Source organism: Macrobrachium nipponense, chromosome 6 (genome assembly GCF_015104395.2).
Source record: "Macrobrachium nipponense isolate FS-2020 chromosome 6, ASM1510439v2, whole genome shotgun sequence".
Taxonomy (NCBI): Eukaryota; Metazoa; Arthropoda; class Malacostraca; order Decapoda; family Palaemonidae; genus Macrobrachium; species Macrobrachium nipponense.
In genome coordinates, this window is record NC_061108.1 from 29,063,502 (window position 1) to 29,083,174 (window position 19,673).

The 19,673-nt window shown below is 40.3% G+C and overlaps 1 protein-coding gene across 4 annotated transcripts in view; it reads right to left on the bottom strand.

Moving 5' to 3' along the window:
* The window catches only part of LOC135216742 (uncharacterized), a 169,359-nt gene that overhangs the window by 12,471 nt on the left and 137,215 nt on the right, over positions 1–19,673 (bottom strand). For all 4 annotated transcript variants that reach the window (XM_064252213.1, XM_064252214.1, XM_064252212.1 and 1 more), the window contains 2 exons: positions 17,157–17,272; positions 10,858–11,041 (listed from right to left, as the gene is read on the bottom strand). In XM_064252213.1, the coding sequence (XP_064108283.1) occupies positions 10,858–11,041; positions 17,157–17,272 (300 nt within the window). The remainder of the gene's footprint in view (positions 1–10,857; positions 11,042–17,156; positions 17,273–19,673) is intronic.

A 19,673-nucleotide genomic window follows, 5' to 3' on the forward strand; every position in this document is an offset into this window, starting at 1 on the left:
CAAAGTCCACCCTCGTGGCAGTAGCACCTGCGGAAATAACAGTAGTAGCGATTAGTGGGGGGGAAGTCCCCTCGCGCGGGGGTGGGGGGGTGAGCCCTCTCCGAATGAGTGGAAGACCCCGAATACAATTGTACATCGGGCACCGAGCGCCCTCCCCGCGCTCGAACGGGTCGGGCGAGGAGAAGAACGCAGATAACCTCCCCCCCACCCCCCCCCCAAGGGGAAGGGCCATCTGTGGAGCTGATGCGGGGGGGGGGGGGGGGGGAGGATGGGGGGGGGGGAAGGGTCTCGTTCCCCACCCCCCCCCCGCACAGCACCCATGTACCCAACAATAATAATAAGAGCCCGAGAGCAAAATCGTGCCCTCGGCCCCCCGAATGCAAGGGCATAAGGATCAATTCCCTGACTGAGCGGAACTGAACCAAATAATATTGATGCAATCAATAATAAAATAAAAGGAATAAAATGAAAAAGAATCTTGCATTACGATTCACTTCACAATGAATAAGGGCTCGGATCGAGCGCATTTGCGCCCTCGGTACCGAGCGCAAGGGTAAAAGGATCCATTCCCGATTATGAATGGAAACCTTGATCCATAATGAATTGATGCAATCAAAATATATATGAAAATGAAAATGAAAAAGAATACTGCGCTTGCGATTTCACTTCATACAAATAAAAAGGGAATGGATCAATTCCCGGGAAATAACGGAAACATTGATCCAAGTAAACAATTCAATCTCAATAAAATATGAAAATGAAAAGAACTGCACTTGCGATTTCACTTCATTCAAATAAAAAGGGGAAAGGATCATTTCCGGGTAAGCTCGGAAACTGATCCAAAATGAGTATTGCTACAATCAAAATAATATATATGAAAAAAAAATGAAAAAGAATACTGTACTTTCGATTCACCACTTCCATACAGAATAAGTTTTCGTGCTGAGCGCATTCGCTAGGCAACGAGCATACAGGTCAAAAAAAAATATAAATGAAAAGAGCACTTACTTACGATTTTCATCTACACATTTCCAACCAAAATATACGCTCGGAGCGAGCGCTCTCCTCCCTGCCCTCGGCACCGAGCTACACAATACGAGGATCATTTCTGGGAAAATGAATTCCCGCACTTACGCCCTTCAGTCCCGGCACTCGGGTAATCGGAGGGGCGTGGTGAAACCAAGATCCTTTAATTCACAATTGAATTCAATGGAAATAAATATGAAATGATTGTACTTACAATTCAGTTTCACTAGATAAATAGAAAAAGAAAAACACAACCATGCGAAGCGAACGACGATGATAAAGCGGGCAGAGAGCGATGATACACGTCACACGCCAGCAGACCGAAAGCAAAAGTGATTTGTTTACCTCCCAGTCGCGCAGGGCTGCTGCCTGCCTGTCGGACAAGCAGTTTAACTACCCCGAACCCCTTGTTCGAGAAAGCTTACACCTAGTCCCCAGCTGCCGCTAGTACCTTCCTATTTGTAAAAGGACCGAAGGTTTGTATGCCGTGTCGGAACAAAAGGCTATTCGTGGGAGTAATTCCATATCAGTGAAATCAATTTGATCTATGCGAGGCCAGCCAGCTGACAAAATGTACGTACGTATATGAAAAAAACAAAATCAAATTATGGTAGCGTTCACAAGCAAGATTATCTTTCGAAATTTTTATAGTACTATTCATGCTACGAGTAAAATAATGTTTGGAATATACGTAACATTAATTTCAATACAAAATATCATCGTTATTTTGGTAGTGAATATGGTTAGAATTATCATACATACACTGCATTGTTTGATGGGTTTTTGTGGCAGTGATAAAACAACCAAATAACGTTCTCCTTTAAGTCAACGCGTTTAGGAAAAACATGACATGAGAATCGACTTTGCGACTTCGTTCACTTTTATATTTTTAACGATACAATAACTATCATTTGTACTACTAAAACCATCTTCACATAAGTAATTTTTCGTAAGATATGTGTTGTTGCAAAAGCTAGCTTATACATAAAAGGCTTTTATAATTTAAGTCATCTTAGATATACATATGTACCCAAACTCTTGTGGTGAAATTTACTACTGTTTCCTCGGATATTGAAATACGTTTCAGCATTCATTAAACACTTTAATAATATATGCATAAATACTATGCTATACATATTTACATCGTATACAAATACTACATACAGTTATATACACATACTTTTATATACAAAGTTAACAGTTATATACACATACTTTTATATACAAAGTAACAAAGTTAATCATATGAGTAGTGATCAGACGACAGCTGTGCACTGGACTACGTACGTACTACTTGGAAGATAAACAAACAAAAATTTTGTGTTGTTAGTCGCCGGATAGATTAACATTTTTCCAGAGATTAAAGAGCTGAATTTTGTTTTGAAGGTATGTCAACCAGCGTAGTAAATAGGTATCATCTTCTAAGGAAATTTTTTTTCTCTCTTCTTTTGCGGAAGAATCTTCAAGCATTTTCATTGCATTCAAAGTAATGAGAAGGAATCATTCTATTTCTTCATGAAATCAGTAAATACTTACACTAATATAAAAACTAAAACTACGTACTGTATGCAAAACACATACATCATCGTTAGCTCGTGTGTGTAAACGTTCATTCTAAAAAAATTACAGAGTAGTATACTAACACCTGATTGGTTGGTTGGTAGCCATGGAGATCTGTTATCCAATGACTGCCCTCTGCTTCTGTTCTATTTATAGACATAAGGCATGGATGGCACTAGGTTTGAACGTTACCATGTTCGTGATTTTCTGACTGCTGACGGCAAAAATTACTCAATAATTTTCTTTATATAATTATTCCTTCGTGAAACAATAATATAATAACGCGGTTGACATACCTTCAAAACAAAATTCAGCTCTTTAATCTCTGGAAAAATGTTAATCTATCCCGGCGACTAACAACAACAAAATTTTTGTTTGTTTTATCTTCCAAGTAGTACGTACGTAGTCCAGTGCACCTGTCGTCTGATCACTACTCATATGATTAACTTTGTATATAAAAGTATGTGTATATAACTGTTAACTTTGTATATAAAAAGTATGTGTATATAACTGTATGTAGTATTTGTATACAATGTAAATATGTATAGCCTAGTATTTATGCTTATATTATTAAAGTGTTTTGAATGATGCTAAAGTATTTCAATATCCGAGGAAACAGTAGTAAATTTCCCCACAATGATTTGGGTGCATATTTATATCTAAGATGACTTAATTATAAAAGCCTTTTATGTATAAGCTAGCTTTTGCAACAACACATATCTTACGAAAAAAAAAATTACTTATGTGAAGATGGTTTTAGTAGTACAAATGGATAGTTATTGTATCGTTAAAAATATAAAAGTGAACGAAGTCGCAAAGTCGATTCTATGTCATGTTTTTAACTTTAACGTATAGTGGTATGAAAACATCAGTGTGTTGTAGCGATGCGTCATCATATAGTGGTATGAAAATACCACATGGTGTTGTAGCGATACGTAATCACAAAGTACAAATCCTTTTCCCGGACCATCCTCAGAATTTTACGACTCTTCAACTTCAAGATCGATATGGTGAAATATATTATATAGTCATACTTATTGTTAAAATTCACAAGTGAACTGCAAAACATTATTATATTTTGATTGTTATGTACATATATTTTTTGTGTTTTACGGTGAATGTTGTTTTTAAAATAATACCTATTAGTGAACATATGGTATTAATTGTCCCCACTATTTTATTATAGGTGATCTTAATTAGCTCACATTCATTTAACAGTAATTATATTAATATTTATTTAAATAAACTGTAATTAATAAATAACAATAATGAAAAACATAAAGGGAAAAAATGTTTTTGCTGCAGTAGTGGTGTTTTGATTTGATTATGCATCTGACCTCACATTTCCGAAATCTGAAAAATTCCAAAAACCGAAACATCGGAATGTGTGTGTACTGCACATTTTTTTAACACGCACACAATGTCTACACATTTACTGATACCTGTTGGTGAAAGACTCAAATTACAGTACGTACGTATTTATTCCTGAGGAGAGAGAGAGATAGAGAGAGAGAGAGAGAGAGAGAGAGAGAGAGAGAGAGAGAGAGAGAGAGAGAGAGAGAGAGAGAGAGAGAATGATTAAGGACTCCAAGCGTGTTATTTTTACAATTATTTTTATTTATCTTGGGATTTTTTTTTAATCTTGAGATTTTCTATTAAATTCTCGAGATTAATAGAAAATTAACGTAACTTGACTAGCATCAGCACACATCTGAATGACTCTGGGCCATTAGCAGGCTAAACCACCCCCCAACCTTATGAACTTGCATGATACATGAGATACATGACAAAACACAAAACCACTGTTTATTGGTGAAAAATTTGGGGGTCGCACGATATGGGAGATAGCACGTTATTCGAGTATATACGGTATGTGATTTTTTTTAGCCTTTTATGGAACAAAATCTAGCAAGAAATTGCCATTCCCAGTTGGCAACACTGGCCTACTCCCGTTTGTCCAAGGTTGGTTTGTTGTTGTTATGAAATGTGGTGTGCGGCGCGTTCTTTAAATTGTACCCATATAAACAAGTTAATTATGTGGCATCCTAAAGCCCTGATTCTTTTACTCTTATGGGAAAGACGCCTAAAGTCAGATGAAGGTTTTTACGTGGAATATACTATTAACGTGTTGTGCGACGGGAAGGGAAAGATGTTTCGCTGCATACTGTTGGTAGCATTATCGTTATTATATTACTGGATTGCACTGCAAAATCGTCGCCATCTTTTTATCAACATGATTGATTGTTGAGGTGATGATACCCATATGATTTACATAATTTTGATAGTTCTCTTACCACTCATCCTCTCTTTCCTTGTAAAAAAAAAGAGGCCCACCATGCGTATGTAGGCTTCTAGCTGTAATCCCTAGGCTAGTAGGCTACATATGTACAGTAGTACATATACTACATTTATTTTTTAAGGCTAATTTTGTACAATAACTTTAAACTGTCTTGAATTTAGTTTTAGGTGATAGTTGAAACTATTTGGTGTTTAGAACTAAAGTAGGGCAGTTTATAAAACATTGGAATAGTGGTCTTGGGTGGGTTAACTATTAAAGTAGGCAGTTTTAAGCAATTTTTGGGGGGGTATCAGGATAACACGGGTATTTACTTATCACGGGGGGTTCTGGGCCCTATCCCCCGTGGATAACGAGGCCCCACTGTATTCGCGTTCTGCGGATTTGCAGACTCATGCATTCGCGGATTTCTCTCTGGAACATTTTACCCTCCCCCATTCCTTCGCCGAAAAATCGCCAACAACTACTCCGGAATTTTTCTATGAAAAATATTCTCAAATTCCTGTGTTTTATCATTTCATCATAAAATGCACTTTTTGTGATAAAACTATTAAAAAAACCAGCTATAAAAATTTTTAGTGGGTTTTCCTTAAGATTTAACTAACAAAATAGGAGGTTTTTGGAAGCATTTTTAAAGGGGTTCCAACTATTTGCGGGTTTCTAACTATTCGCGGGAGGGTCTGGTACGCGTCCCCCATGACTATCGGGGGACCACTGTATTTGAAAGACAAGGAAATTTACTTTATTTTTTGTTTGGATTTTACCATTCCAAAATTTAATAAAAAATTAGAATATTTTTAACAAATTAACAAATATAGCATAACTCTTAATGTGTTAGTTATGTTAACTAACATTAGCAAACTAAAACTTGTTTCTCAATGTAGCTACTACTGTACTGAAACACTGGCAAACAGCTGTTTCTTAAATTGCTTGTTTATGTCAGTACTTGCTGTTGTCTATACCAGTGTTTTGCACACATTTGTAAATGGTTGTTTACTATGAAACAGTAAGGAATTCTTAGCAAAGCCACAAGTTATGGTCAGTCTGCATGAATGTATGAAGACTCTCATGATATAATAAGTATGCATTATGAATGGAATCTAACAAAAACTATGACAGGCATTGAAATATCTAGCTTACTATATCTACTAAGAGGAAACTAGCACATTAAGCATAGCTAGTGTAATCTATCAAAAATGCATATTGCACTGTATGCAATTATTGTTGAATGAAACTGTGTTTTTGGCGCAAAATTTCAGGGATTGCATAACATACAAGATCAGATGTTACATGGGTATATGCAACTTCAGTTCTTTTTGATGCTGTACATAATATATATTTTAGTTTTAAAGAATGTCTTGCTGAAAATAAAGCGTTTGCGTATTTACTAAACAATCTTCAGTTCTGAAACCCAAAAAAAACAAAAGTCAAAAGCAAAACACAGCTGGTCCCAAGGATTTTGGATAAGAGATTATGAAACTGTAACAGAAGGAGAGAATGAACAGTAAGTTGGAAGAATAGGAGGAAACGATAAGGTAATGAGAAAGAGTCAAACTAAAGTAAGAAATCAAAGTCAGATGAGACTGTCCCATGTAGAGCAGGTCATTATGCAACAAACGCTTGTCTAATCAAGCAAAGGATAAAAGCTATAGGTGCTGAGAACCCTAAAAACTGCCTGGGACATGCAAAGTATTACCACTCGATCCCAAAGTGCCTTGGACATTTAGAATAGTAGGACTACAAAATAGGTTTGTGACAACCCCATTTTCTATCATATCTCACAAAAATCCTTACAACTTGAGAATTAAAGATAAAAAGAGAGTCAATCATAGCCAAACTTTAGGCTCAAAATAAAGCAAGTGTCAAGTTTAGGATCAATACATACATTTATGAAACCTTTCCGTAACAAAGAAACTAAATAGTAGGTATTCTCCTGCTTACAATGAGTAGGGTTCCAAAAACACTCATAGTGTTGTTGAAATCGTATCTCGAATATACCTAGCCTATTGGGGTAATCAGTACCATCTTTACATATAGGGTAGCCTAGGCGACACTGTCACAGTATACTTTATACATATACAGTATAGTAATTATTAATTTCAGCTAATTCTCTAGGTTCAATGCATATTGGCTTATGATAATTCAGTACAAAGAGAAACTGAATAACATTAACAAGAGTTAACCTAGCATATACAATGGTAGAATACAGATCCACTACTGGATGCCCCCACAGGTTGAAGAGCCTTTCTGCCACATCTGGGTGAAGAGACCACTCTGTCCCAACCACCTGATTCTGGCGGCTGAGCTTGTCCTGCCACTACATCCTCCTCTTGCCTGGAATGTATCTGGCTGACAGCTCTACTGAGTGAGCCACAGCCCACTCGTGCACCTGCGTCGTCTACTGGTGCAACAGGAGGACTAGTGCCCTGAATTGGTACACCGTCCTGTCGTGGATAAAATGAAGATACTTCCTGTGGGACTGGTGGATGGGTATTTGAAAATATGCATCCTTCAGGTCCACCGAAACAGGAAATCGTTCTCCCTGATGGAATCGAGCACTGAGCGTGTCGTTTCCATCGTGAACCGAGTCTGGCGAACGAAACGGTTCAAGGGAGAGAGATCTATCACCAGTCTCCAGCCCCCCGCAGACTTCGCCACCAGGAAAAGTTGGTTGCAGAACCCCAGTGACTGATCTCACATGATCCATCCACACTCCTTTGCTCAGCCATGGTCCCTGCACTTCTTGAGTCAGTGCTTCGTCCCTGACAGAACCAGGGACGTACGTTTGCAGGTGGACCAGGTGTGAGGTGAGGAGTGGCCTCGACTTGAAGGACAATAGGTATCCCTCCTGAAGGACACCCCCACTACCCAAGTCTCAGCTCCGTAGCGCTGTCAAGTTGCCCAATGGCTCGCCAGGCACCCCCACTTCTGGCAGCAGTTGAGGGGGAACGCCGTCCCTAGCGTTTCCCTCTCTTCCCCTTCCGCTTAGCTCCTATCCCGCGAGAGATGGAGGCTTGAGAGGAGGGCCGACGCTCACTTCTCGAAGCGAAAGAGGAAGGCTGGGTCTTTCCTCTCACTACCCTTGACAGAGACGTCTTGGGAGCGGATGAAGTGCTAGCTAAGCTCCATGGCTTAGCCGCAGTTGAACGAGACTGCCCAGAAGTCTTTGCAACTGCCTGGTGTACTAAGCAGTCGCTGTCCTCAGCTCTCCGCTTTTCCACCACAGTGTCCACCATATCTCTGGAGAATACAAAGGAGGAACCCAGCAACGGTACGTTACGCAGACCCAACGTTACCTAGTGACCGGCCGCCCTGGTTACACGAGTCAGGAATGCACCCCTCCTCCTCAAAACCAGGTTGGCCGTCTGGTGGGCTAGGTAGGAGATGGCCCTACTTCCAGATTGGCAGAGTCTTCCGAACGCCGAGTCTTCCTCAGGAACTATAGCTCCCGAGGAGGCTGTGACTCTGGATACTGTGAGGGACAACAGATACAGCCAAGAGACGGCCTGGAAAGCTGCCATGGCAGTGAATTCCAGGGCTAATGCCTCTTCCTGAGAGAACCTGAGGTTCTCTGACAGCAGGTGTTAGAGAGGCACTCCCGGAGTTAGGCAAGCTAGCCACTTGAGCGTTTGATCTGTTTGTTCCTAAGACCGAACCAGGCTCATAGGCTCTCGTGGCTGGACCCTAAGGAGTGCCCTCTTCACGGTCACTTCCAGGTGAGGAAGACCTGCATAGCTGGTAGACTGGGAGGAACTGCACACGATCACCAAACCCGCGGTGGTGATCAAGCTGCAGGTCTGGACCAGCGGTCTCCGTGGAGAAATGCTGGACCGAGGACGGTAGCGTCAGTCTCGTGCGTCAGGGGAGCTGCTCTCAGCCGTGCGAACCGTCTAGTCCCAGTGGGAACGACAGTCGGGTGACTGGTAGCGTCCACTAACGCGGTGAGAGCGAGGACCGTCCTCATGACGCACAACAGTCCCAGAAGCAGCCGATGCTCTTCCCAGGTGACCGGGGGTACCTCTTCCCAACCTCAACATGTGAACGGTCTGGTGGGACTGTCAGGTCAACCCTGGGTACTGGAAGATCGCAGCGCGAGCAATCGCCGGTCTGGCAAGAGTCACCTGAGCGACTTTTACCATCCTACTGCTCCGTGCCTGGGTCCTGATGGTGAACGTACTCAGTCGTCTGGACCTTGGCTGCACGATCACCGGCAGGTGACCGTACACTCAGTGACACTCGTGAGCGAGCGGCCAAGACAGTTCCGAGTGTTGAGACAGTTCCAAGTCCAGAGGTGGAACCGCTGGAGCCGGGAACGGAGGTACCATCAGTGGCTGGTACCGCCACAGTCCCCATCTTCTTCCATGAGGAAGGAGAGACAGGCCCCGTTCCCGGAGGAACGGGAGGACCAGCGGAAGACCCACCTGTCTTGCCAGAGCGAGACAGACCCCTTAGAAGTATCTGTGCAAGACTTCTTGGTGGGGGGGGGGGCACCTTCTTCCTCGGCTGGAGGGCCTTGGAAGTTGAAGGGGAATAGGCGGCAGAAGACGACAAAGACACCTTCCTCTTCTTGGACTTCCTCAGGACAACTGACAGGTCTCCCATCCAGGCTGGAGCTGGGCTGGTTGCAGTAGCAACAGGGCCCAACTCCACCTGGCTGGAAGGACCTGCGGTGCAGCAGCAGCTTCCACGGGCAGGAACAGGGGCAGCAGGTACGGCGACGGCAACAGGTGGGCAATCTAAGGGCAAGCTCTTCGGGCACTTGAAGTCAGGGGGAGGAGCGAGGACACCAAAACCAGGTGGAGGTGGTACAAACTCCCTCTGGGGCACGTACGGCAATGGAGTTTTGTACTGCAACCATAGAGGTGACCATGGTCATGGTGCTGGGTATAAAACCAGGTGAGGCGGAGAAGCATAACCTGGGGTCGACACAGTCGTAGTCATCCTCATCTCCACCCAGTGAGTGACTGGGGCTGCAGCAAGATGATGGATGAGCCCCTGAATACTCGGAGTCCCGGAAGACTCAGTGAGCGCCACACCTGCCTGAAGGTCCCCAACCCCTGGAGGCAGAACACACCTGAGGAAGCAACAGTCGGGTTAAAGGGGGTGGTTCCTGTTTGCTCAGTGGGGAGAAGATCCTCCCCTGAGCGGTACAAATGACCCGAGTACAACTCAAGGTCGGGAGAGAGCTATACGTCGGGAGCCGACGAGGAGGAGAAAAAAAAAAGAAAAGAAGATGGACGTATCCGTCACCAGAGGTGTCAGAGGGAGAGCTTTCCGATGACACCTTGGCGCACCCCTACGTGGCTTCTTCCTCTTTTCGTACAGCTCCCACAGCTTCTCCGACCCAGACACAACAAACACAAGTTAAAATATGAGAGCATTCACGCCCTCGGCACTTTGTGCACAGAGGATGAGGGTCCACAATGTCACTGGACCTGAAAGCCCCACACTTTTGCCTCCCACTCCAGGGCACACAGTATGGTTGGATGAGGGCCGCGAGGGCTCTCCGAATCGTGGGACTGCATGGTGATCCGCGATGCAATACCACAATAATGAATGTATATAACAAAATACTGTAATAAGTAAATACAATCAACATGCACAAGTATACTAGAACAGGTTGAAAGTCAAGGTAGTTGTCAACAATCTCATGACAGAGGCGGGCAGAGAGGCGAGCACACGTCTTCACCAGACGGCGGTCGAAAGCAAAGTGGAATGTTTACATCCAGTCGGGCGGGACTCCCGACCATCGGACAAGCAGTTATTGTCGAACTACCTTGTTATTAAATTTTACGACAGGTCCAGCTGGCGCTGATAGTAATTCCTTATGTAAAGGACCGATGGTTTGTATAACGTGTCGGAACAAATCAGACTATCGTAAGACCAATTATCATAACTTGAATACTACCTGCAAAATATTATGTCATATATCACAGACAGTCATAGACACTAGGTATTCAGTAAATAAAACTTACCGTAGTTGTTGAAATGATCTTACTGGAACATAATTTAGCTAAAACTAAAGGCAAAAGGACAAGTATATTGATAGCAGAAGGAACTCCTAGTGTCCATCGAGGATCCCTGTCATAGTCTGAGTAAAGAACAGTAACTTTCCCATATTCTTTCAATTTCTTTGAATCTTCAGGACTAACTCGATCCCTGCAAAGAACATATATAGTATATATATATATTTACTACTTGTATTATCCTTTATAATATACACAATAACTCTTCTAATTAGGCACATATGTATATAACAAGATTTCATTAACCAATCTCTAGCAACGATGGAAGGTTCCACAATATGAGATGCATACAAAGAACAATAAATATTCATGTCATCTGACTATCTTCAGAGGTGTGCTTTTGTAATAAACCACTTGCAAGAATAACAGGATATAAGCACATTAACATTTTCTTATGGACTTCCAAGTTTTTATTACTTTTCAGAGTTATATCATCAAACAAAATCAATTGGTAAAATTTCTTGCTAATAAGCCAACGCATTTAGCAGAGGACGGCTCCAAACTAGACAATATCATTCCCACATTCATCCCATAACATACGAGTTATGAAGAGCCATCTTCTGTGGACGTCCAAAGCACAGAAGGCTTCTTATTCCTTACTGGTTAGGCTAAATAAACACTACCCATGCCCCAGACTGAGCACACTTTAAGGTCAGATAAATAAAAAAAAATTACTAGAAAGAGGAGGATATGCATATGCATGTATAAGAACAAAATTCTAAAAAATGTTCTATCTTCCACGTGGAAAGTAAATATATCTCCAACTGTGTGCGGGACCTCTTTTTCAAATCACTCATAAAATACATCAATTTCAGCGATTTATACATGTTCTAAATTTTTTACTTTAGTCTGCAAAATTACAATTAAAGCTCACAAAATACGGATCATAAAAAATAAGAACTAAAACCAGCAACAATCCCTGAATTTAGTTAAGGACAAATATTTACGAGATGTACGAGGAAGGGGAAATACAGTACCTTTCAGTGAAATTTAGTGTTCTTTCTACTTTTTGTGTTACTTTGCAAAATTACAATTACAACTGACACATGCTATAGTAAAAGATATAAACTAAAACCTGCAACACTCCCATAGTACATTTATGAGCAAATATAGTATACGATAGTATGAAATCTCAATTCAGACTATTACAAGTATCCTGAGCTGAGGTAAGAGCATTGTCATAAGTTTCGCCTGATTGTCATTTATGGCCGATTCAAGTGATCTGAACATTTTCCCATAAACTTTGTTCAAATATCATGGCATGAAAGAAGGATTATCATATGGTAAGTCCCATCATGCCATTATTGGGCATCACAGGATACATGTTGCTACATAAGGGTTGATTGTGGTACTACATGAATCCCTGTACATTTCCTGTACATACTGAAATAGTACTCATCTTCATCTTACATTAACTATCATACTTCCTGAATACTAGATCCATTTGCTTCCATCAATCCTCCTACTCTATCTGAACTGGCCTTTCTTAGTTTCATTCCTACCCCCCTCCCCCTTGAACACTTTTGAATTAACACCCTTATAATATTTTATATTCTTCTACATAAAAAATGTCTCAAAACAGCTTACTTTTTACCCAATATGACATTTAAGATATAATAAAGTTTTTAATTACAGTATTTACACTCGCCAACAGTTAAAATCCCAAATTTGCGTTGTGCTAATTTTCTGTTTTATTTTGGCTAGGTAACAATGCCCACCCACTTTTTGTGGAAAAAGAGAAGGAACAACTAGGCAAAGAGCTCAGTTTATTTATTCCTTCAGTAATAAATCCATGCTAGGGGTAGGAGGAGGTGGGCTCTGATTATATAATTACAATACTGGGTAAGAGTATAATTAAAATGAAGTTTTCACATAAATAAAACTAATATTGTAATCTTACCTGAACACCTGAATTAGCCCTGGGTTACTGACCAGCCTGAACTATATCCCCACAGATTTTTATTTCCCCACAAAGTGTGTAATTTTAACTGTCAATGTTATCAACGCTGCAGGTAAAAATCTAGTCAAATGAGTTACCTGAGGTCCTGTTGGCAATGCTGATGCAAATACTACTGGCCGCTAGGGGCCAACAACCGCAATTGAGTCATTCACTTTCAAATTGAAGTGGGGAGGAGAGTGGGAATCATTCTAGTGTTCAGGTAGTAATTACAATATTAGTTTTATTATGAAAATTTCATATTGCAATACACTCCCTGAACACCTGAATTAGCCCAATTAACAAAATTTAACGGAGGTGGGATCAAACTAATTATGCCCGACTTGTCCACGGAGCATAACTTATTATCAACCTACTATGCATAAATGTATGTGTCCTCACCTATTTATCTACCTCAGTAGTGAGGGTGCTTGCAGAGAAAGTCCTCAAAGTCAGTGTTGAGTCTAAGGTACGTCTGAGTCCAGAAGTGCCTCCCATGTGGTATTCTATACCTCTCATGCATGGAGGTTAAAGCAAATTTCCTCATCTAGTTGTCCAACTTGGTAGGTGAGGATGCTTACAGAGGAAGAACCCCAACATCAGTGTTGAGTCTAAGGTAACGCCCTAGTCTGAAGACCCTCCCATGAGGTATTCTGTACCTCTCATGTATGGAGGGAGAACAGTGAACCTCCCATGTGGCTATCCAGCCTCTTGTTTATGGAGAAGTTGAGTGTGCAGGACCTTCAAGTTCTCTATTGCTCACTGACACAGATGATTGTATTGAAGAAGTTGAAGTTATGTCAACATGACCATCAGGATCTGCCTAACCTCAAGGACCTAAAAGAACAATACACTCAGTCTAAACCCTGACCAACAGAGACTCCTAAGTTCATTTAGACTATCATTGACTACCTAAGCCCCCAACACCCTAACAATACAAAGCTAAATATACTATAGATATCTCCACCAGGAGATCCTAGAAGGCAGAAAACTACAAGAAGTCCTACCTTGATCCCTCTTTTCCACAAGCCAAGCGTCAAACCCTTTAAAGGACTTCTTAGCTGAAGAAGTCGATTCAGGAGACAAAGGAGTGGTCGGTGTGAAAAAAGACGGATATGTAGCGAGTAGAAACTACATTAAAGCAACATACACTGAAGAAGCAGCCTCTTGCTCCACTGCTCCCTACTCCAATTACGAAACAGAAGAAAGATCCGGATTTGGAATCCGAGTCGAAACAGCCTCTGCAGAAGCTTGTGGCGGCGAATAAACGTTTTGAGGTGCCTGAGGGGCAAGACAGAGGGAGCTTCAACCACTACTGCCGCTTGTTGAACTATGTGGGTGCTAGCAGAGTTGTAGGCACTTGAACCGAAATAGGTTTCTTCAGTAAAAGCAAATTACTGTCCAGCTTCAACTAAATAGGGTTCACTGCCACAGCAGCTGAAGGAGCTGCAGGCAGAGCATTAAATGAAGCAGACACAGCAGCTTGAAGAGCGTCAACTTCCAAGAAGCAATCAGAAGAAAAACAGTCAGGACTGTTCCAATGACTGCAGTGGGAGTTAGCATTTTCTAGACTTCTTATTGGGAAGCACTGGACCATGAGCTGCATCAGAAGCACCTCTCTTTAATGGCTTTCTGTTGCAACCTGGGAAGCGACAACAGGATGAACTGAGGGGGCGACTGCTCGTGGGCAGACCCCACAGACCTCCTTGGGATACCAGTTGATCTCCTCCCCCGGCACTGGGGAGTGTGACAGTGACCTTTCCCTAGGAGAATCGACGGGACGAACAGCCACCTCTTCCTCTAACACAACACTATCCCTTTTCATTTTGTCCATCAGGACCTTAACAGACGCACCAAGTTGCTCCATTGTCTGTACTAACAGAGCAAAACCCTTATAGATCTTTTCCTCGAGACTGCCAATGGGGTTGGGATTGGAAGTGAGAGAGCCTGCAACTGCAGAAGGTGGTATAACAAGAGAAGTGGGAGCAGGGGGTAAAGATATCACAGGAAAACTCAATTGGCAACTAAATCAGAAGAACCCTGGCTAGCTGGTTTTGAATTAGCCCTAAGCAAAAGCCTTTCCCTTTCTGCCTCTAACTTTTTTTAAATATGACTAAACCTTTCCACTTTCTCTTGTCCCAAATCACATATTCATTACATCTCATATCATGGGAATGTACATACTTGCCCTCGACATTCAGTACATCAAGCCTAGTCTTGCAAGCTAGAAGAACCCGTGTCTGACATTGTCGACAACACTAAGACCTGTCGGTCACCAATGAAAAAAGCAAAAAAATCAGTTCTTTATCCAAAATAAAAAAAGAACCTTACACTATCTAGCTGGTTGTCAAGAAAGAGTACTTCACCAATTATGATGATACAATAAGAAAAAATACAAAAAATTCCAGGAATAACTACAACCAACAATTATCTAAAGCCATCAGCCGGCAGAAACAAACTAAGCTCTTTGCCTAGTTGTTTCTCTCTCTTGCCCTGAAAGTGGGCGGGGCATTGTTACCTAGCCAAAACAAAATAGAAAACTAGTGTGACCCACGAGTTTCAGGATTTTAACTGCCGGTGAGTGAAACTCCTAGCTGTATAATTACAGGGTAATTTACTTAATTAAAAACCCTTTTATACTCATTTGTCATATCTACAATTCTCACCTGTGAAAACTGAACTCCGTGTATTATATATTACACAAATAATTCATCTCAACAGTATCAACCTTTTAACTTTCATTTGAATTCCACACCCACATTTTACATCCATGAATTAAAATTAAATCAACAAATACTCCAAGCATCACACATAACTTCAGATATCCTAGGTCCTTCCATAACATTTATTATAAATTACTTCTCTTATCCTAGCATTATCTGGCACAATTATGTAGTCTTAAATACATAGACAAATAAACTACTTATATTGCTTTATAAAAGAAACCCATCATTTATCATTTACACAGAATTATTAGTCAGTAAATTCCCAACACTTTCTCTGAAATTCAAAAGAGAAAATCATCTTCTGGATGGCAACAAAATGCCAACCAGCAGTTCTTAGGTGCTGGAAATTTGTTCTTCAGGTTTCCAGCAACTAAGACCCTCACTTTTTGAATTATTACTTTACTGGCAGTAAGGCATCAACTTACAAGAAGTCTGGAATGTTATTTCAGAATTTAATTTTACTAAATCTCCTTCACTTTCACTTGTATTGAAAATATCTAAGCTTTTCATCCACGTCTTGAATGGTAATTTTTGAAGAGAATATAGTTTTACATTCTCTGGTTGCCAAATGAGATCATGCTTTCATTCAGTTAACAATTTGTTTTACTATACTTTAGTGTTTTGGGCATCAGGTGATAATGGGTAACCAAAGCTATACTAGTTACAATTTTCAACAAAGTAACCAATCAGTTCTCCTAAAAGTTTTATATATTCATTTTATTCACAGAAACCAGTATTTTCAAATTATGTAGATTCTTTTACACTCATCCACCTATTCCTTTTTTCACTATAAAATATTTCAAGGCATAGAATTTCCAATTATTTGCCTTTATATTTTAGTGAGAATGGTAATCTACATTTATCCCTAGAGCGCAATATAGCCTTGCAATTACAAAATTCTTATTTTGATTCTATTCTCATAGTTTCCACCATGCATTCATAAATCCCATTTTTCCTTTGGCATAGCAGGCTCAGTTGCTTGCTAATTCTCAGGAGCTTTCAGATAAATCCTATACTTCAATTTTGGAGCTTTGGTCTTTCCTCCAAAGTTGTTATTAAGGCTCAACTATAAATATTGCAATGAATTTGTTACAAAACAAAGGTAATTTTCTTAACTCTATTTTTATTATTATAAACCCAAAATTTCCTACCAAATACTTCCACCAAACAATTTTCTTATAAAATTAGAAAAAACCTTCCGGGAAATTCAATCACCACAAATTTGGGCCACATTTTAAGTATGAAAATATTAATTTTTCTTTCACCACCCAGACTCATATTAATAGCTGTATCTTTCTAGTTTTTACATAGTTTTACACCTTCACTCTTGTTAACAATACCCTCAACTTTCTGTTTATTAAGAAGCAGCAACTCACATTCTTTTAACAACCACTGTTTAGATGTAAGGTATGATTGGAGGGGGGAACGTTTAAAATAACAAATCTTTCCATATTTCTCCAAAAATCTTACTCATTGTCCAAGATATATTTTTTGGACATACAAATCACAATATTCATGTGCAAAATTTTACAGCAATAAATGAACTGTATCACATTTGGAAAAGACATGTTAAAACGTGCACTCACCTATCGTCATAATCATATGAAGTATCAGATCTTGATGTTATATTAACTTCAATAGGTTCAGGTTTGGTTGGTGTTGGGAAGCTGAATAAACTCCAAATACCAATTGCACTTACAATCTGAAAAAATGCAAGATATATTTAAAATGATTTTTACTTTCAAAAGTACACAAAATGATATTTCTATATTAAAATAAGGTTTTATTTATACTTACCAAGTAATTACATAGTTAAGAATTTCTAAGTACTGGTAGCTAAAACTTAAAAATCGCGGTAGCGATTCTTTTCTTTGTCTTGGTGTATGTCAGTACCCCCGCCAACTACCAGGGGAATAGGGAAACAGCATAGCAAACCAGCTCAATTTATTCATGCCTTATCATTCATGAGAGGGGAGGAGGGTGGGCTCCCATTCTGTCATTACTTGGCAAGTATGAATAAAACCTCATTTTATTATAAAAATATTCTTACTTAAGTAACTTTACCAAGTAGGTACAGTAGTACCTCGAGATACAAAATTAATCCGTTCCGAGGTGCCCTTCATATCATGAGGTTTTCGTATCTTGGACCACATTTTACATGTAAAATGGCTAATCCGTTCCAAGCCCTCCAAAAACACCCCAGTAAATTTCATAATAAAGCTAAATTGACCTATAAACAATGAAATACTACAACAATTTGGACCATTCAATACCTAAATTAAGAATAAAAATGCAAAACCTGTAAATAAAGTGTATACATTAGTGTACAAGAAATATTATTACTGTAACGTAAAATGTGGAAGCTTACTTTTCGAGTGAGGCTATGTACATACGTAACTATCCAAGGAAGATTGCTTCTGCCTACTTTTCACAATGTTCCTGTGTGAGCCTTTTCAGGGGGTGTCTTCTACAAATGATTGCACTTTATGAAAAGCGGCTTTAATTTCTGCCTTTTTTTTTTTTTGTACATATGTACGTACGTACACTTTAAAAAATATACGTACGTACTACATACGTAACTATCCAAGGAAGATTGCTTCTGCCTACTTTTCACAATGTTCATGTGTGAGCCTTTTCGGGGGGTGTCTTCTACAAATGATTGCACTGTATGAAAAGCTGCTTTAATTTCTGCCTTTTTTTATTTTTTTTTTTTATTTTTACTTTATTTTTCTTTTACTTTACGTAGGTTTTTTTTTTACTTTACGTAGGTTTTTTTTTTTTTAACAGAATTTCAACTTTCGTTTTTTGCACCTCATGACTCTGTTGCCCTGGTGTCCATCAAAACCCTGTTCAACCAAATGCTCTCTCTGCACTGATTTGGGTACTGAATGTTCGGCTGCTGACCTTCAACACAAACTGAAGTGCCTTGATTATACGTACTACTGGTATGCATGTTGTAAATGATTGGTCTACACCCTCTGTTCAGCAGGGAGTGGAGATTCTACCAACCTTGCAAAGTTTCCAGTTATCCCATGAGAGACCTTGATCACTTATCCCATGTGAGAGATCTTGGTCACTTTTTTTTTTTTTTAAATACGTACACATTGACGATCCCGAAAACGAATACCGCGTGCGTACTATAACAATGCTGGTACCGAGTGGCCGAGCCACGCCACCACGTGTACATAGTAGATGCATGATGGGAGGGACGCTAGCCAATAGGAGAGAAGGATTTCATGGCCGTGACTAGCATCAGGAACCAATGGGAGAGCAGGAGGATGATGGCGAGTCTACTAGTACGTACTAAGATGGCGGCGCGCGGCGCAATTTTCAAAATTGTTATCCGGGCGAATCTCGGACTTTCAGAAACCTTTCGTATCTTGAAAACTTTTCGTATGTAGAGCCGTTAAATTTTTCGTATTTGCTTGCATATCTCGAGTTTTTTGTAAGTTGAGCCTTTTGTATCTTGAGGTACTACTGTAATTACATAGCTAATTTCCATTGTTAGGGGGTAGGATTCATGGATGAAAATCTACTGCAATTTATAATTGATAACTGCACGGGAATAGACAAAATTTGCTAGCACTAACATAAGGCTTGTTGCTTTCTTGCCTGTTAAGAGAGCTACAGCAATCAATACTGCCTCTGGCACAGTTCATCTCAACTAGTGGAGGTGTGGTGTCAGACCAAGGGTCACCTACTACAAAGTGAGGGTCTTACAGCGAGGAATTCACCAGACGGTAGTAAAGCCCAGACATTGACCCTGCCCTGGCCGCAGTACCATTTACATCAACACAAAGCCAGATATAAAAAAACTACCTACACCAAATATTAGAAACCACCACCCTACCAATGATCTGGAGGGTATCCAGTACCAAGTATTCCCAGACTTCCCAGGACCCAACACCAGAGTCAAGACGAAGAGTATAGTTAGGAATAAAGAATTCCTATGTTTCCTTACCCAGAACCAAGCCAGCCAACACAAATGGACCCAAGGTACTGCAGTCATTAAAAGCAGTTTCAATATCACCTAAATAATGGTTTGCAAAACCAACTTACATTTCCAAAATATAGATTGGATAATAGAAGATAATGAAAGGTTA